General features: G+C 42.2%; 1 protein-coding gene across 1 annotated transcript; it reads right to left on the bottom strand.

Annotated features, from left to right (window-relative positions):
- Positions 1-3,953, bottom strand: SFT2D3 (SFT2 domain containing 3). Its single transcript, XM_031036768.2, has one exon. The coding sequence runs from the start codon at positions 3,871-3,873 to the stop codon at positions 3,232-3,234; it is 642 nt and encodes a 213-aa protein (XP_030892628.1). The 5' UTR covers positions 3,874-3,953; the 3' UTR covers positions 1-3,231.
- Positions 3,954-24,883: the final 20,930 nt, after the last annotated feature.

Raw genomic sequence — 24,883 nt, 5'->3', positions numbered from 1 at the left:
TCACAAGACATGGAGCACCTCCACAAATTTAAGTTCATGTCCGATTGGAAATTTGTTTCTATATGTACAGTTTGTCAGAGAAAAAACATTAAGTTGTTTTTGTATGAATACAGAATGTGATTTACGCAAGAATTAATTAACAGAAAACTAGTTGTGAAATGTTTGCCTTAAGGAAACCCTGTTTCCATTGCATCCAGTCAGCTGAGGGGGTACAATTATTGCTCCTATTTGTGAGCACACTTGATGGGTACCTCTGAGCCATTGAAGTTAATTTCATCCATGAACTTTCTGTCTTAAATTCTCATCTACCCATTCTGTCACACTTATTTTTGTAATAGAGTGAGACACTTTGAAACTATAACAGTTTGAAAGTAGATTCAAAGCCGTAGTTTATACGGAAAATTATACTCTGAAGAAAAACATCTTCTGGCTGTCCAAGTAGGGGTTCTCCCTTGGGTGCATCTTCTGGTAATCATGCCTTAGACTTGAATTCCCTTGTTTCTGATGAGAGGAACTGGACATAAACCAGAAATTAACTATACGCATCACCCTTCTGATTAAATCATGTCACAATTTAAGTTGAGAAGGAATGGACCAAATATCTCCTAAAACAATTCTGCAAAACCTTCTATACCAGTGTTTAAGGCCATGAATAGTTCTAAAGCCAGGAAGTTCCAACAAATTCCTTTAGTTTTAAATAAATGTAACATTTGGCCCAGTTTAGAAGCCAAAAGTTCAGTTTGATAACCCTGTATTTTCTCTACTGACCCTTATTTTGTTTTTGTAAGAAAACTTTTATTATTCAAAGGATACTTCTGTGGCCACCCTAACATCTTTGGCACTGGAGACAGGTTCACCTGGCAAATGTAATGGTGTTCGAAGTCCCGCAGTTGCTTAAGACAAGGGATGCTGGCATAGTTGGATAGCATATAAAAACCTCTTAATTAGTTCTCAATGTAAAACATTGTAAAAGCAAAGTTATTTCTGCAGAGTGAGAAAATGTCAACCACACACGCAGCTTTTTAGGGTAGTAAAACCTACAGACTACAAGTGAATCATTTTCACTTTGTTTTGAAATTAATTTATCAGCATGTCAGTATAAACGCATGATTAGGAGGCTCAAGATTGCTTCAAGTTTGCAGAATATTCTTTCTTTATTTGCCCTCCACTGGCACAGCTTAAAAAGAAGTTGTAATCAAATTCTGATTAAGGTAAAATGGGATCCAGGGACCGAACCCATATCGAGATTAGACTTTTTCTAAGATAGATGTGGTAAGAAATTTATCATCTTAACATTTTAGGCCTCAACTTTAAAAACACAGTATCTCAGCAAGCAGATAACCAGATCATATTTTGAGAAAGAATTCCTTTAGAAAAAACCTGAACTCTCTACACTGTAAATTTATTAAATACTTAGAATATTTTAAAACATCACTACCAAAATACATACAAGGTATTGTGCTTTGAATTTTACAAATGGCTAGATTTTTAGTGTTTGAATTTTTGAGAAAATGCTGGGAAAACGATTTAAAAAATATAACAGCATCAACATAAAAATGTACTAAACACTGTAAAATACTCAGTTGTGCAAATTCTAGAGAAATTGAGAACAGAAGGAGCAGTCAATGGCCCAAGTTTTTCCAGTTACAAAAATAAGTCACTCCCTAAAAACAGTACATTTGCTTTTACTACAAACACCCTCTCGGTTGTTCCTCTTGAGGTAGGTAACCCTGTTTACTGATAAGGGAACAAGGCAGTAATTCTTAGAGAATACTGGGGTGGGGGGCCTCATGAAGTTGGGGCAGGGCTTAGGACACTGATCAGGATCTAGGAATATAAATTAAGTGAGGTTGAACAAAGAGGCAATGCTCTATTGCTGCCTGACACACCTGTTTAGGCAACAGTGGAATCCAGTCCCAGAAAATAATTATTTTCAAATTGTGCAATTAGGTGCACAAAAAAGTGGTTCTCAACCTAGCTGAACATGGAATCATCCAGAAAGCTCTAAATAATACTGACGTCTCGGTCCGCCCTCCACTGCTCCAGAGATTCTGACTGAATCGATCTGAGGTTTTGCTCTTCAGGTAATTCCGATGTGAACTAAGAACCACTGACACAGAATTTGAAAAGTCTAAATACATCTATTTTCTAGTTAATATAGCTACTGACAAAATATGTAGTTTTTTGGACTCATCAGAATATCCAGTCCAAACTTTCTGGCAATACATTAGCATATACAATTAGGTCAGAGACAAGAGTAAATGCTGAACCTAAAAGGAAACTTGACAGATATGAAAATCTTACACTGCATTAGAATCAGCCTACAAAATGTAAATTATAGTTTAAAAAGCAGGTAATGGCCTTGTAGAAATCCATGGTTTCCATCAAATATAGAACTTTGGATGTAAAATTCTCTCGTCCAGCAGGAGTCCCCAGCCCAACCAGTTCTGCCCAGGAACCTCTCACAGCACTGAAATGTCCTGCTTCTTGGGGCAGACATTTCCCTTTTTGGTCCATTGCTTTCATGGTCTAATACAGAACCAATCTTCCTTTAATTTTGTAAGGCACCATATTTACAATTTCACTAAAAAAAGGAAAAACCGAGGTAAGCCGTCTTAACTAAAGTACTTATATAAAACCCGGTGGCTAAATTTAGTGTTTAATTGGATACCCTTAAGAATCCACTTATTGAACGAAGAAAAAATTTCTAAAAGCCAAAGAAAACAAAAGCGTATTGTAGCTACGTTACTTCAATCTACCACTGGATTTTTTTAAACGACAAAAGGTAAAACAAGTCTGAGGAAAGTCACAAGAGCAGCTAATTAAAACTGAGGAGCCATTCTTTTTTTTACAGCGCTCAATCTAAAACCACGGTTAACGCAAAAGCAATTTACCATTAAGTTTTTCACAGCATATCACCAAGTCAACATCTCGTTTCATAGCACATGCTACCGAGTAAGGCGGAAAAACGCTGAAACCGAAGAGCTTCCGAACCGGCTCGAGTCTCAGTTTTAGAACGGCCGCTCAAAGACGTTGACGGGTTCGCTGGCACAATAACGGAGCAGCCTTTACCCAGCGCGATCGGGAAACCGGCGGGTGCAGTCCTCGGCTCGGTCCGCGATGCGCCCGGGGCTCGCTCCCGGTGGTCTCTCGACGGCGCATTCCGGGGGCCGGGCTCCGCGTCATGTCTGGACAGCGCGTCCTGGTCTGACGGCGCGTGCCCTGGGTTTCTCACACCGGCAGCGCCTTAGCGAGGCCGGCGCCCGGGCCCAGGCGTCCGAGCGCTACGCGCAGCGCCGTGCCTGCGCCCCAGGGCAGAAGCCCGAACAGCACGGTCAGCAGCGCGGCCACCTGCACGCAGGCGCCCAGCGCCGTGAGCAACGTACTGCGCAGCCCGAGGGCCGCGTACAGCGTGGCGCCCAGCGCGACCACGTAGAGCAGCGCGGGCCGCGACGGCGTCTCCTCGCCGCGCAGCAGGCGCCCGCACGCCGCGCCGCCCCGCAGGAGCGTCCCGCCCGCTAGCGCCAGCGCCGAGCCCAGCGACCAGAGCAGTGCGAACTTCCGGGCGCGCAGCAGCAGTACGGGCGCGTAGAGCGCGGCCAGGCCGAAGCAGAGCGCGGCCAGCAGCAGGCACACGCCGCTTGCCGCCAGCCGCTGCGCGCGCGTCACACTACGCAAGCACACTGGGCCTGTCCCCACCGTTGACTCCGCAGGCCTCCGCGTCCATGTCCAGCGCAGGCCCACGCGGCCCAGCCACGCCCCCGCCGCGGGCTCTTCCGTCTTTTCCGCAGCGAGCAGCGGCTCGGCAGCCGCCAGCCCGCCGGCTTTACCCTGCGCCAGGTACTCCTGCAGCTGGCGGTGGAGGTCCGCCATGCTGGCCGGATCGGCCGCGGGAGGGGAGGGTTGCTGCCCACTTCCGGTTTTCCTCAATCGCTGGCGGAAGCGGCTCGGCCCTCGGCGGCTGCTGGTCGGCTGTGGAGGGAGGGGCGGGGCCTGCGGCCCGTGCGGAAGGGGCGGGGCCGCTCCTCTGCAGACTTGTGGCTCGGCTAGCAGCAGCTGGGCGTGGGGGTTTGCCTGTCCCCTGGGTTTACATTGACCCTCCTGGCGCTCGGCCTTATTCCTGATGGGCGCTGTTACGGCCTGGTTTAGTTATGTCGGCATTAAAAGTTAGTTGGGGGACGGGGTGGGTGTGGCTATAAAAGGTTACAGGAGGGACCCTTGTCGTGGTGATGGAACAGTTCTGTATTTTGAGTTTATGGGTATTGGTGTCCTGGTTGTGATACTGTACTGTAGTTTTGCAAGATGTCGCCATTGGGGGAATCTCCCTATTATTTTTTAAAACTGTATGCTAATCTACAGTTTCTTTCAATAAATTTAATTTTTTAAAAAGTTCAGATTGGCGGGACTTACGTGGTTTCTTTGGAAAGGCTACCGGAGTTGATAAAGGAGGAGTTACGGCCCCCCCCCGCCCACCGGCTTGTTTGTTTTCTGTTCCTCGTTTCAGCAAAGGCCTGTCAATATTCTTGACTCCTTCAAGCCGCATGTCCACGACTTGTTGGTGCCCCTGTCTTATATTTTTGATTCACCTTTTTGTGCTCCTGACATCTCTGGGTCCAATGGCTCATGGGCAGATCACTGATAACCTTGCCGGCACTCCCAGTCCATTCCTGATAGGTGGCTCCCAGGGATCCTGCTCTTACTCAGAGCCTCTTTGGGGTTCTTCACGTAGGTCACACCCTGACAGGTCTCCTCCAGGGCTTCTGTGCTCACTTGTTTGGGCCTGGCTAGTTCCTACTCCTGGACATTTAGATGGAGCCACACTTCCAGCTACTTCTGATGTTCTCACCTTTCCCAGTTGTGAAAATTTATGTATCTGTCAGCAACTCAAGCACAGGGTCTCTTTCATGTCCCTTTTGCTAGGACCTGAAAGGACCTGCTGCGAATGCACGAAGCTGTCAATTCCAGTGTAGTAAAGGTGCTTGAAAGGCTTTGTAGATCCTGCCTGAAGCCATCGATTGAAACACCTTTTTTGCTAGACTTTCTAAATGCCTCTTGTGAACTTAAATGTGATGGCACGGGAGTCCTTTTGTAATGTAAAGTGCAATACAGGTAAGTTGTACAGCAGTCTACTGTTGTACAGGTCTTTGGCTTCCTTGCCCCAGAAGACCGTTCCTTCTTTTGTCCTGGGGATGGGAAGCAGTGCCTATCTCTGCAGGCTGTTTCCAGTAATCATCTGTCACCTGGCTTTGGGGGCACTGCCACAGAGAAGCCAGGGTACTTCCTTTTGGCTCTCCTCATTACCTTGGTACTGGCTTCCCCATGATGGCATGACCTGATGCGAGCCAGTGGGCAGGTGACCTTCCTTTGTCCTCTACCCTAGGAAGAGGTAGGTGTTCATGGCTTTCTGCTGTTGTCTCTCTCTGGTTTCTCAGCATTCCTGTTAACCTGTGTAACCACTTTTCCTCATTAAATTCCGTTTAATACTTTCTTCCTGGTTGGATCCTGACGTACAGTGTTCTTTTTCAACGTACATTTCAATTGTTATCTCACTTGCGGCACCCTGAAGAGGTAAACTGAGCCAAGCTTGAATTACCAGAAATTGAATTTATTTGGGAATAGCAGGGGAACTACAGTTTGGGAAGTGCAAACTGTAGCAAGCTACAGGTGACTCCCATTGAGGATTTGGGGGGTGGGGAGCTGTATTTATGACAAGGAGTGCAAAGATGGGGGAATTCAGCTAGAGTCCAGATGGTAAGTTCATTAGCCTCTGGATAGGGAGAGATTTTTTTTTTTTTTTAAGATTTTAAAAATTTATTTTAGAGCATGTGTGCATGAGTGGGGGAAGGGGCAGAGGGAGAGAGAATCCCAAGCAGACTCCACGCTGAGCTCGGAGCCTGACGTGTGGCTTGATCCCACAACCCTGAGATCATGACCTGAGCTGAAACCAAGAGTCAGACACTTCACCAACTGAGCCACCCAGGCACCCCAGGGAGAGATTCTTGGTGGATGTTCATTGGTCAGGAGATAAGTTTCCATCTTCTGTAAATTGAGGATTTACAGGAAATCAGCTTTTCAGTTCTTTAGTTTTCCTGAGGGCACATCCATTTCATATCCTCTGGTTCCATTTTAGATTGAAATTCTTTCACACTTGTAATAATAGTGATCATCCTGATCACTTACCAAGGCAAAACCATTTGGATGGCTACTGTCAAACAAAACACAGACAATAACAAGTGTTGAACGGGAAGTGGAGCAATTTTAACCTGCACCGTTGGTAGGAAGATAAGATGGTACAGCTGCTCTGGAAAACAATATGGTGGTTCCTCAAAAAATCAAAAATAAAATTACCGTATGATCCAATAATTCTACTTCTGGGTATATACCCAAAAGAATTGAAAGCAGTGTCTTGAGATACTTGTACACCCATGTTTATAGCAGCATTATTTTTTAAAAAGTTTTTATTTAAGCTCTCCACCCAACATGGGGCTCAAACTCACAACCCTGAGATCAAAAGTTGCACGCTGTTCTGACTGAGCCAGCCATGTGCCCCTATAGCAGTATTATTAACAACAGCTGAGAGGTGAGAGCAACCCAACTGTCCATCTACAGATGAATGGGGAAGCAAAATGTAGTGTATACAGACAATGAAATAATATTCAGTGTTAAAAAGGAAAGAAATTCTAACATACTATAACATGGATGAACCTTGACATTGTGCTAGGTGAAATAGGCCAGTCACAAAATGGCAAATAGTGTAGGATTCCACTTATATGATGTACTTGGAGTCAAATTGATAGAGATAGAAAGAATGGTGGTCCATAAATGATTTACCTGATCATTTATGCAGCTATGAGATGCAAAAGACAGGATTGTTCTGCTCATTGTACAGATGAGGGAAAACTGAAATACCAGGAAGTTAAATAACCTACCTAAGGTCACCCTAAAAGTTGGTAGTAGAGCAAGACTAGAGGTTGTGAGATGGGGTTTTAAATCTATGTGCTTCCCGTTACATAAGGAGATCTTCCCTGGGAATAGAACTGTGTAAAACCAGAAAACCTGTTCAGGGTTGGTTCCTATGCTGATAGAAGGACATAATGAAACCATCCCTAGATACCAGCTCCCCTCTAGTTACCGCAGCAAAATTCACTTAAAGAATCTGTAAACCCCAAATCTCCACTTAGCCCTGTTCTTCCCTGAATCCCCCTCATCCCCCCGTGCCAGCAAAATTATTCACGACCAGGTCACCAAATACTTCTGTTGCCAAGTACAGGAAAATTTCAGTCCCTACCCGCCTTAAACTCCTAGCAGAACATGACACAGTTGCGCACTCCCTGCCCGAAGCCAAACATCGCTTCCGGGACAGCACACGGTACCAGTAGCGGGGCCCCTGCTCTCTGGGTTTGCTCTACATGGGGGTGCCCCAGGCGTCCCTGCTCTTCTGTGGTACCCTATGTTACAAACCATCTTAGGCAGACCCTTGGGCGGATCCCTCCCACTGTAGTTGATCTCAGTACAATATCAGGTGGATCCCAGCTCCCACCACCCAGAGGGGAAAGGGGCTGGAGCAAGCCTTTTGTTTTATTTTATTTTTTTTTAGACAGGTGGGGGAGGAGTAGAGGGAAAGGGAGAGAGGGAATCTTAAGCAGGCTCCATGCCCAGCGTGGGATCAAGCCACACGTTAGGCTCTGATCAGTGAGGAGCTTGATCTCATGACCCTGAGATCATGACCTGAGCCAAAATCAAGAGTCAGGTGCCTGACTGAGTCACCCAGGTGCCCCTAGCCTTTTATTTTATTGAGGACTTCCAACTTGACCTAAGGAAGCAGTACCCTACTTACCAATTCTGATCCCTATCCCAACAGAAACTATTTTTCTCCAGAGCCAGGAAGTTCCAGGTGTTAATCCACGCCGCCTCTGAGGTGTTTTCAAAGTGGCATCTCCCTTCCTTCCCTGTGTTGGCCATCCCTGTTCAGCAAGGTCCTGCTTGACACGAGGCTCAATCCCACGACCCTGAGATCATGACCTGAGCCGAAATCAAGAGTTGGTCGCGGGGTGCCTGGGTGGCTCAGTCTGTTAAGCATCTGCCTTTGGCTCAGGTCATGATCTCGGGGTCCTGGGATCGAGTCCCACATCGGGCTCCCTGCTCAGCGGGGAGTCTGTTTCTCCCTCTCCCCCTGCTCTTCTCTCTCTCTCTGTCTCTGTCAAATAAAATCTTTAAAAAAAAAAAAGAGTTGAGCCACCCAAGCACCCCTAAAAATTAAATTTCAAATTCCCTATGTGGCATTCCAGGCCTGCCCCTCTAGGCCCCAGCAGTTCTCACCCTAAGCTTTGGGGCTCTCTCTGGGACCACTGGGCCCTAGCAGCTGGGTGACTCTGCTCTTCTGTGGCTTTGCTAATGCAGGGCCTTCCCTTGGGCTGATCTCCTCCTCACACCTGCACACATCTGCCCTCCCCTCCCCTCCTGAGTTCCCCCTGCTTTGGGGTCACCCCTTCATAGTCCACACAGCACAGTGGTTCCTTGTGGACCGACTGTGACACCTCCAAAGCCTTGAGTTTCCTTTTTCATTTATTAAAAACAATACCTGACTGGGGGCACCTGGGTGGCTCAGTCGGTTAAGCGTCTGTCTTCGGCTTGGGTCGTGATCCCAGGGTACTGGGATGGAGCCCCGCATCAGGCTCCCTGCTCAAAAAACAAACAAACAAAAAAACCAAAAACAATACCTGACTGCTTACATGCTTATGATCGTCTCAAGTCTTATTTCTTCACATCCCTGCTTCATGGCCCCCAACACTCTGTCCAGGTTGTGTTGGATTTTCTGGTGAACTTGCGTTGGTTAGGCACAAGGCTTTGTGACACAGGGGAGTGCATTGCATAGAGGGTTCCACAATGTCACTGGGCCACACCATCACCTCCAGGTCACTGTTCAGAGCCAAGGGCCTGGCCCTGCTCACCTCCCCCAGGCAGGGGGGCAGAGGACTTGCCAGTCCATCCTGTGGCTGGCAGCTGGGGACAGCAGAGCCTCTAGGAGCATGTTGTCCCATAGACCCTTTTGATGTAATTGCGGAAATGCTCCGGACCTGTGCTAATTCCAGAGCCACTAAACCCCATGTAGCTCCGAGTACCTGGAAGACCGCTGATGAGACTGATGAACTGAATTTTTAATCTTAATTAATTCATTATTTATAATATTATGTTATGACTTACACATATTTTTGTGATAATACATAAAATATAATATTTTGTAATTTGTTTTAATTCATATCTAGTTATATGAATATGATCATACTATATTTATAGTAGCTACATGTGACCGACGGCTGCTGTATTGGATAGGGCAGCTTGGAGCATGCTGGAAATGCGGGGGGCATTTTGGTCATCATCATGACCTGGCATTGCTACCGGCGTTGGTGGGTATTGGTGAAAGGCAGAATGGCTGGCTGGGACAGCTTGCTCCCCCACAAGGGGGCTCTAGCTGAGCATCCCATCTGAGGGCACTGCGCGCTTAGCTCTGCAGACCCTGCGGCCTGCCCCCAGCACGGAGGCTGCTTTAATAGGGACCCTCCCTTTGGTGTGTCTCCTTAAGCTTCCTGGGAGAAGCCAAGGAAACAGGCCATCTCACACAGGAGCTCCCTCAGTCAGTGCGTAACTGAAGGACTCATCACGGGATTTCTCATGGTTCGGCAAAGCCTTGTGGTGTTTGGCCTGCTTAACCTAAGGGTGTCTGTGCTGTTGCCTGCTGGGGGCTGGGGGTGAGGGGCGGTGGCCCTTGGGCACTGGTGCCCTTGTTTGGGGACCTGGGGGCAGTGAGGCAGGCACTGCCTACTCCCAGAGCGGGGCTGAGGGGAACTACACAAGCTCAGCTGGGGAGGCCTTTCTATGGGCCAAACAGTGAACATAGCAGATCTTGTGTGTTGAACTTGCTCTTTTTAAAAGTACGCATTGTCAGGGGCACCTGGGTGGCTCAGTCGGTTAAGTGTCTGCCTTTGGCTCAGGTCATGATCCCGGGGTCCTTGGAATTGAGTCCCATGTTGGGCTCCTTGCTCAGCAGGGAGCCTGCATCTCTGTCTGCCTGCCTCTCTCTCTCTGAGAAATAAATAAATAAAATCTTTTTAAAAAATGAAAGTACACATTGTCTTTTTATTTTGCAATGTTATTAAAATTTTTTTCAAAAACTTACACATTTTACATTTTTTATATACAGCAAATATGTTCAGCAGAAAATTCATCAGTTTATCTACAAAATAGTTTATGAAAATGTCCATTTCTCTAAAATGTCACCAATACTGGGTATTATCATTCTTTTAAGTTTTGACAATCTGATACTCATTCAAAAAATACTGAGAGCCTACTATTAGAGTGCAGTCTTTATTCTAAGTTCTGAGAATTAATAATCATCATATAAACAGTCTTTGCCTTCAAGGAACTTACATTCTAGTAGAGAGAAGCTGTTAATAAACAAATAGAAAGGGGCACGTGGGTGGCTCAGTCGTTAAGCATCTGCCTTCGGCTCAGGTCATGATCCCAGGGTCCTGGGATCGGGCCCCGCATCAGGCTCCCTGCTCTGCAGAAGGCCTGCTTCTCCCTCTCCCATTCCCCCCTGCTTGTGTTTACTCTCTTGCTGTCTCTCTTTCTGTCAAATAAATAAGATCTTTAAAAAAAATAAATAGAAAATTTATAGTATGTTAGATAATACATATAGTATGTTAGAAGTTGGTTTCACTATGAAGAAAAATGAAACAGGAAATAGACATTAGGGAGTGTGGTGTTAGTGGTGGGACCTTTCCACTAAAAATGGTATCCCATACTTCTTTTTTTCCTAAAGATTTATTTATTTATTTATTTATAGATTTTATTTATTTATCAGAGAGAGCACAAGCAGGGGGAGCGGCAGAGGGAGAAGCGGGCTCTCCGCTGACCAAGGAGCTGGATGCGGGACTCGATTCCAGGACCTGAGCCAAAGGCAGACACTTAACTGACTGAGCCACCCAGGCATCCCAAGATTGATTGATTTTATAGAGAGAACAGAAGACAGAGTACATGAGCTGGGGGAGGGGCAGAGGGAGAGGGAGAAGCAGACTTCCCGCTTAGTATGGGGCCTGACAAGGGACTTGATCCCAGGACCCTGAGATCATGACCTGAGCCGAAGTCAACAGTTGGATGCTTAACCCACTGAGCCACCTAAAAACGCCCCTCCCACACACTTCTTTATATATATTCGTTTTATTGCTTATTATGTCCGTATGTTCATTGGGCTTTTCCTCTTTTTAAAAATTATTATTGAAGTATAATTCACATACAATGTTCTATTAGTTTCAGGTGTACAACATACTGATTCGACAATTCTATCCATTACTCAGTGCTCAACATGGTACCATCTGTCACCATACAACGCTATTGCAATACTATTGAGTATATTCCCTATGTTGTACTTTTCATCTCCATGACTTACTTATTTTATGACTGAAAGTTTATGCCTTTTAATCCCCTTTATCTCTTTCACCTATCCCCTCATCCACTGCCCCTCTGGTAACCATCAGTTTGTTCTCTGTATTTTAAGAGTCTGTTTGTGTGTTGGTTTGTTGGTTGGTTTTCTTTTCTAGATTCCACATATAAGTGAAATCATATGGTATTTATCTTTCTCTGATTTATTTCACTTAGCATAATACCCTCTGGGTCCATCCATGTGTTGCAAAAGGCAAGATTTCATTCTTTTTTAATGGCTGAGTAATATTCCATTGTATATATATATACCACATCTTTATCCATTCATTTGTTGGTAGACACTTGGGTTGCTTCCATATTGTGGCTATTGTAAATGATCCTGAAGTAAACATAAGAGTGCATATAGGTTTTCAAATTAGTGTTTTTGTTTTCTTTTGGTAAATACCTGTTAGTGGCATTACTGGATCACACGGTATTTCTATTTTTAATTTTTTGAAGAACCTCCATACTGTTTTTCACAGCAGTGCAACCAGTTTACATTCCCAACAACACTGCACAAAAGTTCCCTTTTTTCCACATCCTTGCCAACGTTTGTTATTTCTTGTTTTTTTTCTTTTTTCTTTTCTTTTTTTTATATTCACCATTCTGACAGGTGTGAGGTAGTATCTCATTGTAGTTTTGGTTTGTGTTTCCCTGCTGCTTAGTGATACTGAGCATCTTTTCATGTGTCTGTTGGCCATCTGTATGTCTTCTTTGGAAAAATGTCTATTCAGGTCCTCTGCCCATTTTTTTTTTAAAGATTTATTTATTTATTTAAGAGAGAGCACAGTGGAGAGGGGCAGAGGGAGAAGGAGTCTAGCAGACTCCGGGCTGAGTGGGGAACCCCATGAGGGGCTAGATCTCATGACCCTGAGATCAGACCTGAACCGAAACCAAGAGTCAGATGCTTAACCAACTGCACCACCCAGGGGCCCCGCCTGCTTATTTTTTATTCAGATTGTGTGTTTTTTTGGTGTTGAGTCATATAAGTTCTTTATATATTTTGGATATTAACCTCTTATAGGATATACAATTTGAAAATATCTTCTCCCATTCAGTAGTTTGCCTTTTCATTTTGCTGATGGTTTCCTTCACTGTGCAAAAGCTTTTTATTTTGTTTATAGTTATTTTTTGTTTCCCTTGCTTGAGGACACATATTCATAAATATGTTGCTAAGGCTGATGTCCAAGAGATTACTGCCTCTGTTTTCTTTTAGGAGTTTTATGGTCTCACATTTCAGTCTTTTTTTTTTTTTTTCTTTCAGATCACATTTCGGTCTTTAATTCATTTTGAGTTTATTTTTGTGTATGGTGTAAAAAGTGGTCCAGTTTCATTTTTTTGCATGTAGCTGTCCAGTCTTCCCAACACCATTTATTGAAAAGACTGATATTACCCCATTGTATATTCTTGCCTCCTTTGTTATAGATTAATTGACCATATAAGCGTGGGTTTATTTCTGGACTCTATTCTGTTCCATTGATCTATGTTGTGTTTTTGTGCCAGTACCAAACTGTTTTGGTTACTGTAGCTCTGTAGTATCTCTTGAAATCTGGGATTGTGATGCCTCCAGCTTTATCTTTCTCAAGATTGCTTTCACTATTTGGGGTCTTTTGGGGTTTCCATACCAATTTTAGGATTATTTGTTCTAGTTCTGTTAAAAATGCTATTGGTATTTTGGTAGGGATTGCGTTGGATCTATGGATTGCTTTGGGTAATATGGACATTTTAACAATATTTGTTCTTCCAACCCATGAACATGGAATGCCTTTCCATTTGTTTGGTCATCTTTAATTTCTTTCACTGATGTCTTAAAAGTTTTCAGAGGAGAAGTCTTTCACATTCTTGGTTAAATTTATTCCCAGATATTTTATATTGTTATTTTTAGGTATTTTATTCTTTTGGGTGCGATTGTAAATTGATTGTTTTCTTAATTTCTCTTTCTGCTACTTCATTATGAGTGTATAGAAATGCAATAGATTTCGATATATTAATTTTGTATCCTGCAACCTTATTGAATTCATTTATCAGTTCTAATAGTTTTTTGGTGGAGTCTTCAGAGTTTTCTATATGTAGTATCATGTGATCTACAAATAGTGATAGTTTTACTTCCTCCTTGCCAATTTGGATGCCTTTATTTTTCTTGTCTGATCACTGCAGCTAGGTCTACATTTACTTTTTTTTTTTAAATCTAAAGCTGTTACTATTTTAGCATTTAACATTTTATTCTAAGGTAAATAAAATTTATTTGTAGTATACATATATACACATATATATGTATATGTATATATTTATATTTGTTTTTAAAGATTTTATTTATTTAGGGACGCTTGGTAGCAGCAGAGGGAGAGGGAGAAGCAGGTTCCCCGCTGAGCAGGGAGCCCGATGCGGTACTCAATCCCAGGACCCCAGGATCCTGACCTGAGCCGAAGGCAGATGCTCAACCAACTGACCAACCAGGCGCCCCTATTTTTTAATATTTTCAGATGGATATTTGGCTTAAAAATAGATTAGAAGACTTGCTTTTTCAGTCCACAGTTGCACCATCTACATCTAAGGAGGCTGAAAAAAATGAAACTGACATGTCACAGAGTTTTCGGACTCATGAAAGAGAGGGATTGACTCCATAGAACTGGGTAACACTATAAATTAGCAATGAAAATATGACAAGAGCGGAAGATATGAAGCTGACCTAGATGCGTGCCACATTGAACTTTATCTGTGCCCCATGCTCCTGGAAAGCAGTGACAATTGAGAATCCCCTCCCCCTCCCACACTTCATGTCTGGTAAAATACCACCCTGTCCTCACATATTCTCAGACAGGACTCACCTCCACTGCTCATCCCTCATGACCCTTTGTCTACCTGCCTCTATAAAACACCAGACTCCTTCCTTTTTGAGATATTCCTCATTAATGAACATTCTTCCTAGGGCAATATTCTGAGTAAAACCATTTCCTTAATTGTTGGTGCATTTTATCTTTGATAGTTTTGATGCCGTGACTTGTATAGGAACAAAGCTTGTGGTGGGATCCCTGCTTACCTCACCCATGTGATGCACTGTTCTCTTCCTGGCTGGTGATCTGAGACCAATGCTATGTCAGACTTCTGGTCCTGCACCTTGGACTCTTGTCAATCAATAGCATGGTAAGGATTCTGTTTTGATTCTTTTTGAGTGCTCACTTGATTTCTGGAGCTGGCTTCTTTTGGTTTCATGGTCTGACCATTTAGGTTACAGAGATCTTGTCTTTGTTGTGTAAAAGATGATAGTGAATCTTGTTTGTTACTGTTTTCTGTTTGTCTACTTTGAGCTGAAATCAGTTAAGGATTCAAACCCACTGGGAAGAGAACAGTTCTTGACATGGAGCAGTGAATTCTGTTAACCTGTGTTTACTGTTGACCAGGGCTGAAATTTTAGAAATGGAACTATAAGCAATCTGTCTGTGTCTGTCTGCATGTTGATGTATGTCTCTGTGATTCAGAAAGGCCTTTATTTCTCATTGTGTGAGTGTGTGATATTTTTCTACCTCATGATGGTATTGCCAAATTAGATTATAAAATCACCTAAATTAAAGGAGCTTTGTTCTCATTGGCTTAGAGATAAATAAGCACCTTATATAAATGGGATATTGTTAAGGATTCCTAGAAGTTAAGGAAACTGAATTTTTAATACTTTCAAAGAGCAAAAAGTGAGAAAAAAATTTATAGAAATTAACTCAGAAATATTTAAAGAACAAGTTCACACTATTTAGGCAAATGAGGTGAGTTTAATATTTTTAAACTAATTTAGTATTTTTGGTTTAATAAAAACATCTGTGTCTTCTCTGTGCATTAAGTGTTATACAAGATTATATTTTTTATCTACTTGGGTATATTCTTTCTAAGCTTATGCATATTTGGTGATCAAATAAGCTAACATTATTTATACTACCTGTTTAAGATTATGAAACATATATGTTTGTATATAACCAAGTGAGATTATCGTTATGACAAACTTTATTTCAACAGTAATTGTGTTTCCTGGTATGTCCACTTGAAGATAATTGCCAAGATGTTTGTGTTTTAAATCCTTGGAGTTATACTACACTGGGTTAATTAATGGCCATTCACTAGATAGATACCTGGATCATCTCCAAGTCAGAGAATGCTGAATCATTGGCTACTAGGCATAATTTAAATTTTACATTCTTCTGCTTCTTATTTGTATTTGCTCCAGAGGGCCATGTCTTTGGACCTGTAACAAACATGCTCATTTCAGCCACTTTGAGAAGTGTGTAAAGGAGGTGTGAGGCTGTTCGTGAGTTCTTCTAGTCCGTCTGTGGCAAAGTGCTGGTGCGTGACAGACAGCACAGTGATCCCCCCCGTCTACTATCTCTGTGAACCGGAAGTTAGCTACTTTGGTTAAAATGATCACTAGTATGTGGTTTTCATTACACGTAAGAGAAAGAGTTTTGGAGAAACACAACCGAGCGTAAATTTCTGTTTCTCAAGGAAAACAGTAGTTTTGTCCCAAAGAAGTGGTGTGGTTCTCCATCCCCTTTCTGCACTCTTCAAGCTTATTGAAGACCCCAGAAGCTTTCTTTGTGGTTCTAACTATTGATATTTACTATATTGGCAATTGAAACCAAGAAAACCTTCAAGTGCTTACTTACTGATTCATCTGGCGATAGCAACAGTGAATACACTTCATGTTAAGAACATCTCAATAATGTTATAAAATTAGTTCTGACCATGAGGACTCCCTATGCTATGGTCTGAATGTGTCCCCCCAACATTCCTACATTGAAATCCTAATCTCCAAAAATGGTGATATTAGGACATAGGGCTTTGGGAGGTGGGTAAGTCATGAATGGGGTTAGTGCTCTTATAAAAGAGACTCCAGTGGTTTTATTCTTTTTTACAGATTTATTTATTTCTTTGAGAGAGAGAGAGAAAGGGGGAGGGATAGAGGAAAGGGAGAGAATCCTCAGGCAGACTCCCCATTGAGTGTGGAGCCTGATGCAGGGCCCTGAGATTATGACCTGAGCCAAAACCAAGAGCTGGACCCTTAACCGACTGAGCCACTCAGGCGCCTCTTTCTTTCTTTCTTTCTTTCTTTCTTTCTTTCTTTCTTTCTTTCTTTCTTTCTTTCTTTCTTTCTCTCTTTCTCTCTTTCTCTCTTTCTCTCTTTCTCTCTTTCTCTCTCTCTCTTTCTCTCTCTCTCCTCTCTCTCCTCTCTCTCCCCCTCCCTCCCTCCCTCCCTTCCTTCCTTTCTTCCTTTCTTTTTTTTAATTGAAGTATAATTAACATACAGGGTTATATTAGTTTCAGGTGTACCATATAGTGATTCAACAATTCTATACATTACTCAGTGCTCATCACGGTAAGTGTACTCTTTGTTCCCTTCCCCTATTTCTCGCATCCCCCCCGCCATATTCACATATATACATATATATTTGAGGACTGAAAAAAACACTAAAATAAAAGTTTTCTCTTAGTGTTGTGATGTTAAAAGATAAATAAAATAAAATAGGCTCCGGGGAGATTCCCTAGCCCCTGGCACCATATGAGGATAGGGAAGTCTGTGACCCAGAAGGGGGCCCCCACCCTACCATGCTGGCATCCTGATCTCGGACTTCCTGTCTCTAGAACTGTGAAAAATAGATGTCTGTTGCTTATAAGCCACTCAGTCCATGGTATTTTGTTATAGCAGCCTGAACAGATAGCCTGAGATTGGTCTAAAGTGTCTGTTTGTTCCAGAATATAAAAGAGTGAAATGAAAGACAAAATTTGGAAATGAATTGTACCTATTTTTATAATACTCAAGTTTGAAAAATTAAAATCTTAGCAAAGTTTTCTCACTTTGATGGGCTTGTTGCCTTTTTTTACTGTTTATGCCCTCACCTACAAAATACAGGATTATTTATTCTGTTATTTAATGTACCTAGGCAACAAAAAGGATTTATCTCACCAGAATAGCCTTCTCTGGCTTATACTGACTATTATGTCTTTGATTATTTGGGAAAACAAAGTTTCTCATTTAGGAATGTGGGCCAAGGTTCTTTGCAATCATATTATCTTGAAGGTTTATTTCTAAAAATGTTTTAATGTTTTATTTTCACTCTAAAATGAATAGCCAAATATTGTTTCTCAGGCACCCCATGATTTGATTCCTATCTTAAGTATTTAAATCTGATAACTCTGATTTTTGCCTTCCCAATATTGAATGCTAAGGATAAAAATAAATTAAATAAGATAAGATAAAATTTCCAAGGTCTCACCTGGAATGTTCTATCTGGGAATTATGCTCCACAGGCTCCAATCTTCTGTGCCTAAACTTGTCTTTGAATTTCCTAGAGGATACCTAGAAAACCACAAAACATTTGTTCTTACTTATTCTTCTTTGAAAATAGGGTTAATTGTGTATATAATTATTTTGTCTATATAATGAACTCATTTTTCTTTTAAGTTATCTGCAACTTATAACAACTTAGTAGATTATGATTTTACAAATAGAAATCTACCATTTGTAAATGACATCTTTTTTTTCCTACCTGACCCCTCCAGATTTGAAACTCTTCCTGAGTGCTCTTATTTTCTTAGCAATGTAAGTTATTGTCATAAATTCAGTAATAATCTGTCCTCGTTAACAGGAAGTAATTGGAAACAGTGGCTATGGACCCAAAGTGTTGCCTGGAATACCATATTTGAAAATGATGATCATCTAATCAGACATGACCAGACACTTTTAAGAAGCTAAGGTTGACTTCGTGGAGCCCGTGCTTACAAAACTCTGTTTGGAACACTGGCCTCGTTCCTGGCTTACAGGTCTCCTGGCCTTGTAGGTGAGTAAGGAAGGTCATCTCTTGGCAGGCCCAAGAGCTTTAGGATATTTTGGGAACCTTGAAAAGAGAAGAATTCCCTCAACTCTGTGGGTATTGGCAGATTCTTTGCTTGGTTTCCTAGCTTCAGGAAGCTTTTATTTTATTTTTAAATTTTTATTATTATTTTTTTTTTTAAGTAGGCGCCACACCCAGTGTGGAGCCCAATGCAGAGCTTGAACTCGCGACTCTGAGATCAAGACCTGAGCTGAGATCAAGAGTCAGTCACTTAACTGACTGAGCCACCCAGGCGCCCCTTTATTTTTATTCTTTTTAAAAGAATATTTATTTATTTGAGAGATAATGACAGAGACAGTGAGAGAGAGCACAAATGAAGAGGAGAGGGATAAGCAGGGAGCCCAACACGGGGCTCGATCATGACCTGAGCTGAAGGCAGATGCTTAACCGACTGAGCCACCCAGGCGCCCACCTCTGTTTTTATTCTTTCTTTTTTTTAAATAAGAAGTTTATTTAAACAAGACATTTGACTTGAAGGGAAAGCTGTCTAGGATTCATTTCTTTTAGAGTAATTTATCCCTACTTAAACATAGATAGCCCTACATGTAACAGCTATGTACAAAAAAGTTATCAAATTGTCCTTGGTTTTACAATGATAAATGTAAAACATTAAAATTCTCCAACCAAACAAGGTATGCAAGGGTTTTGATGTTGTTCATTTTTATTAAATAGTGAGAGCAAAATAGCTTAGTGGAATATAAAGATAAGAGCTGACTGAGCATGCCACTAATGGAGAGAAGGGGCTATTTTCACAGAACCAGTATTTTCCCCATCTCATCTCCTTTTGAGGTGGATCCAAACATACCATTAGCCGTTTAGATTAAAAAAATATGCAGTATGCTTGTGCACACACATAGTTACTCTATGTACAATAAAGGAATGGGGAAGGGGAAAATGAAAGAATCGAGAAAATGCTACTGTAGTGGTCAGGATGTGGTGGGACCAGATTGTGGTTTTCTCGTTGAGAATGTCTTCTTGGTCTGGAGGAACAGAGGTCTGGAGTGAAATAGTAGGTTCCTTTTTTAGTGGACACCTCTGTCTGCTGCTGGAACACATCAACTGCATCTTTATCGTCCATCTCCCGCTGTGCAGCTGTGTCTGTTTCATTGACTGGCTGCCCATCAAATTGGAATCTAATCTGCCTCACTGACAAACCCTGTCATTCACAATAGGCTTTCGTCAGTTTACTAAGTGGTGTCTCCCTCTTAATCTTAAACTGCACCACAGAACCATCCTGCCCTGCCACCTTCTAATTAATATGATCATTGTACTCAGTCTTGACTCCCTGGGCTTTTTGTCAGCCATGGTAAGCGCCGCAGTCTCCTCAGCTGCTGCTTCACAAAAGAGGTACCAGGTCTGCACTGAACGAGCACACCAAGAAGCTTTTAAAAGCATGACCTGAGGTTTCTTATGGAAAACTGACAACAGAGCAAACTCAGGAAGGCCTGTGGTAAATGACCATCCATTTTTTTTTTTTTAAGATTTTATTTGAGAGAGAGAAAGAGAGAGAGTGTGTGAGTAGGGGGAGGAGCAGAGGAGGAGGGAGAAGGAGGGAAAAGAATTTCAAGCAGACTCCAAGCTGAGCTTGGAGGCCTACACGGGGCTTGATCTCATGACCCTGAGATCATGACCTGAGCCGAAAAACCAAGAGTCGGACGCTTAACCAGCTGATCCACCCAGGCGCCCCTAAATGACCATTCTTGCTGCACCTGTGAAAGTAACCAGGTCAAATCTAATGAGGCCAGCCTTATTTTGTGGTCAAGACTAGTCTTTCTTTGAGATTAGTTTTTGATCAAAAGTGGGGAGATGAAGGAAAAAAGTTGTTTCAATAGAAGACTATACACATTTCATAGTACATTCTTCTAGGTATTCAGAGTCTAGCCCTCTTCATTGTCTTTGAGCCACTTGGCATCTTTTGTAAATTGCAGGTAACTGATGGAGATGCAAACTCTGTCTTGTCTGGTAGAGATTTAGTTGACTTCTCAGACAGTGTGGAAGAATCGGTTTTGATACCTACCTGCACTTTGGACTGGATCCTGCTAACCTTTCCCAAATTGTCAGTCCTTACTAAATTTTCAATTCCTCCAGTTTCCATCAACATCTGGCCACAACTCTCCTGATGAATGTTTACAGTTTCTCTCTTTCCCACCTGACTTGGCATCATCAAGACCAAAGCCTGACCACCCAGATCCGTTTTGGGTCTCTAGGTCATCTGACCATTTCCCCAGGCTCTGGAGAAACCCTGCGAGCTGAAGCCTGGTGACTTGTTATAAACCTGGAAGGACTCCCCACTACAGCAGACCCTTCATGAGCTAGATTTCCCTGGACAAGTGGGTGAAAGGCTTGGGTCATACATGCCTGCTATGAGAGGCAACCAAGGCTAGTAACAACATCATTAAGAGCATTGACATCTAGCGTGGGAGTTTTCAGAAACTCAGTAAGCAGTGCTGCTGCATAACTGAAAATATTTTCCTCCACCAACTTCTTTGAATTTACTGGATTAGATATTTTCAGGGTTCAACTCCTGGTACTTTACTTATAAAAAGCTTTTATATTAATATTTCCCTTTCCTATTTAGGCCCATCCCTCTTTTAAGATGTCTGATCTCCAGGACCCTGCCACCTGACCTTTGCCGCCACCTTCCAAAAGATGGTTCAACTGGTTTTACCGGAACCACACCAACAAGAATCCACGGGATACAAGTTTTCTTTTTCATTATCTCTTTTTATCGGAGTATAATTGGCAAATGATATTATATTAGTTTCATTTTTTAAAAGATTTATTTATTTATTTGAGAGAGAGAGAGCATGGGCAGGGGCAGAGGGAGAGAATCTCAAGCAGGCTGCCTGCTGAGTGTGGAGCCTGATGCGGGGCTTTATCTCATGACCCTGAGATCATGACCTGAGCTGAAACCAAGAGTCATACACTTAACTAGCTGAGCCATCCAGATGCTCTCCCCCACTTTTTATATATATTAGTTTCAGGTTTGATTTGTTTCAGGTTAGAATTGATTCAATAATTCTATACATTGCTCAGTGCTCATCACAGTAAGTATAATCACCAACTGTTACCATACAACACTATTACAATATTATTGACTATTTTGTATGCTGTGCTTCTTATCTCCATGACTTATTTATTTTATAACTGGAAGTTTGTACCTCTTAATCCCCTTCACCTATTTCACCCATCCTCTCCCGCCTCCTCTCTGGCCACCACCAGTTTGTTCCCTGTATTTAAGAGTCCATTCAGATAGAATTTCTTAGGCTCTGCTTCATACACTCAGGAGGCTTATAATTGCCTCTGAGTTGTTCAACAGCAACTGACATTTGAAGGGAATAATCACACTGAATTTTCTTTGAGCCCTGTGCTCCTGGAAAGCAGAGAAACTCCCAACTCTTTTACGTTCTGAGAGATGGCTAATTGTGAAGGATCATCCTGTGCTTGCATATTGGACCCTCCACCCTTTCTCACAACTCCCTTCTTCACCTGCTTCTGTGAAGTTCTAGGACCCTTCTGCTTGGAGGTGCTCCTTACTAATGAACCTTCTCCCTAGTGCAATAGACTGAATAAAATAATCTTCTTAATTGTCCCATGCATTTTGTCTTTCACATGTTAAAAATTTACTTTAGCTTATTGTATCTTATGCATATTTTCAAATAATTTTCAATATTTTCAAGTAATACTGTTCCAGTTCAGTAGCATTATCACCTTATTTTTTATTTTTTGAAGATTTACTTATTTATTTTAGAGAGAGAGAGAGAGCACATGAGCGAGAGGGGCAGACAGAGAGGGAGAGAGAATTTCAAGCAGACTCCAAGCTGAGCACAGAGCCTGATGTGGGGTTCGATCTCATGACCATGAGATCATGACCTGAGCTGAAACCAAGAGTTGGATGCTTAACTGACTGTACCACCCAGGTGCCCCTGTTGCACTATCACTTTAAGACCATTAATTCAGAATTTAAAGAAAAAGGAATTGAATGATTTAAATAATTTAATAATTTAAATAATTCAAGAGACAAAATTTGTTTCTCAGAGCTTTAAAATTAGATATGAAATAAAAACTGTTAGACCATCTTACAGGGTAAGTTATCAGCAACCTTGACTAGAGAAGTGCATCTAATGGCTGAGGGATCAATAAAGCTTATGCAGTTGACACTGCTAGATGAAAAGTAGGTAAAAGAAATTACAGAGGTGGATCTGTTTCTGTAATATTGGAGTAAAGGGCACGGTGGACTTGATCCCCAACAAAACAACCATTTAATGGGAGAAAATCATTAAAAACAATAATTTAAAGCCCTGGAAATTATCCTAAGTGCATATAGCAAGTGGAGAAACAGTCATTCAAGAAAATCTACTAAAGCTCAATAAGAAGTATGTAACAACTGAATCACAGCCCATTCTAGCCCATTCTTCCCCTGCCAGCTCCATCTTACAGAAATGCTACTCCAGGTACTCTACTTGGGACAACCAAAAAGAGGAAGGCTTCCCCCTCCCAGACTCAACCTGTAGAGTAGAAGCCCTGCTACAGCTCAGTGAGCCAGGAATGCTGGGACCTCAATCCCTACCATGCTGGATTATAGGGGGAGGCTCCACAGCAGGAGGGGCAAGCCAAGAAGACAGGAGCACCATCACCCTAGAGACCACTTTTATAGAAGTGTAATTCTGGGATAAGAGGGTTGCTCTCCCCAGGTCTAGCTCCTGTGAAGGGTGCAGAGATTCTGTCCAGGGGAGAGTCAGGCCATAAAGATTAAGAGCTCTCAGTTCTGACTGAAGGGGACTAACTTTATTTTGGAACACAAGGTGGGAAATTCTGGCTAAGGGTGTTGTTGAAAACTATGGAGATTTTGGTCAAGAGCAATTAAGACAGTGCTTATAGCTCCATTATACTAGTGGCAACAAGCAAAATGGCAGAGCAACCAGAAATTTAACAGAGAGAACCAGGGAAGGAGATAGCCAAGAAGAGTGCTCCTCAGATCACTGTCAACCCTGGTTGTCAGAAAGTTTGTATATAAAGCATTCACCCACTGAGAAGAAATCACAGCAGGACATGGAGTAGACTTGCAAACACTCCCCAGGCTGCACAAAGACCCATCAACACAGAGAGGAAGCCTTGCTGAAACAAGGGCCTTAAGTGCAACTTCTGACCAAACACTGGTTGAACAATAAGCTACTCCGATGCAGGGGCAATGTCTAGGAAGCTGGGCTTTAACATAAAATCACACATATCCCTTGGAGTCTGGAAGACTGTGTGCATTGCCAAGGTTGAGCATTTTGGGGAGTGATTAGAGGGGGAAAATCCAAGCTCCTGGTCTCTGGCTGAACGTGGGCAAAAACCAATTAGCCAAGCAACCAACCAACAAATAAAAAAATTCCTCTAACTGTGATAGCAGCATCTAAGACACACACACTTTCAGTGGTAAAGAGAAAAAAATTTTGACCAATAATGGCTTATGCTAACCCAGGGATGACCAGTAGGAAGCCAGGCTAAGAGATAAAAGCAAGACAAAATCTGAGTAGGGACATCAGAAGCTGCACACTGCAGGGGAAATAGGCTTTACAGAGTTGGTTCAGCAAGTCACTAAATAAATGACCAAGCAAGCAACAGCATCAACCCCTGGGGGATGTAGGGAATTAGTATCCAGAGTTGCTAGAGTATATAGCTAAAATGTCAGTTTTCAACAAAAACAATTTTGAGACATGCAATAAAAGAGGAAATTGTGACACACAGGAAAACAACCCAAACAAACTGCTTTTGAAGGGGCCCAGATGTTGGACTTAGTAGACACATACTTCAAAGCAGCCATTGTAAATATTCTTGAAGAACTAATGGAAACCATACTTAAAGAATTAAAGGAAGAATTGGTGACAATATCTCATGAGATAGAGAATATCAACAAAGAGATAGAAATTATAAAGAAGAACCAAATAAAAAATCTGGAGCTGAAAAGTACAATAACTAAAATGAAAAAAGTTATTGGGAGTTTCAACAGATATGAGTTGCCAGAAGAAAGAATCAGTGACTTTGAAGACAGAGTAATAAAAATAATGCAATCTGTAAAATGGGGAGAGAAAAAGAAGAAAAATGATCAGAGCCTAGGAGAAATCGGAGACACCATTAAATTCATCAACATATGCATAATGGAGAGAAGAGATAGAAAGGGGCATAACAATTATTAGAAGGAGTTGTGGATGAATTAATCTCTACATCCAAGAAGAATGAACTTCAACTAGGATAAACACAAAGAGATCCATGCCCAGACATCATAGTCACAATGTTGAAAGCCAAAGATAAAATCTTAAAAGCAGCAAGAGAAAATTCATCACATATAAGGAAAGTGCATTAAGAGTGACAGCTGACGTCTCATCAGAAACAATGGAGGCCAGGGGCACCTGGGTGACTCAGTAGATTAAACATTCAACTCTTGATTTCAGCTCAGGTCATGATCTCAGCGTTGTGAGATTGAGCCCTATGTCAGGCTCCATGCTGTGGAGCCACTTAAGATTCTCCCTCTCCCTTTGCAC

This window comes from Leptonychotes weddellii, chromosome 3 (genome assembly GCF_054177405.1).
Source record: "Leptonychotes weddellii isolate Sample4059 chromosome 3, ASM5417740v2, whole genome shotgun sequence".
NCBI lineage: Eukaryota > Metazoa > Chordata > Mammalia > Carnivora > Phocidae > Leptonychotes > Leptonychotes weddellii.
The sequence above is the reverse complement of the archived record's forward strand: the minus strand, read 5'-3'. Positions and strand labels throughout refer to the sequence as shown.

What these genes read in the sequence shown, in the direction of transcription:
- SFT2D3 (XM_031036768.2), bottom strand. Translation starts at nt 3,873, where the DNA reads ATGGCGGACCTCCACCGCCAGCTGCAGGAGTACCTGGCGCAGGGTAAA.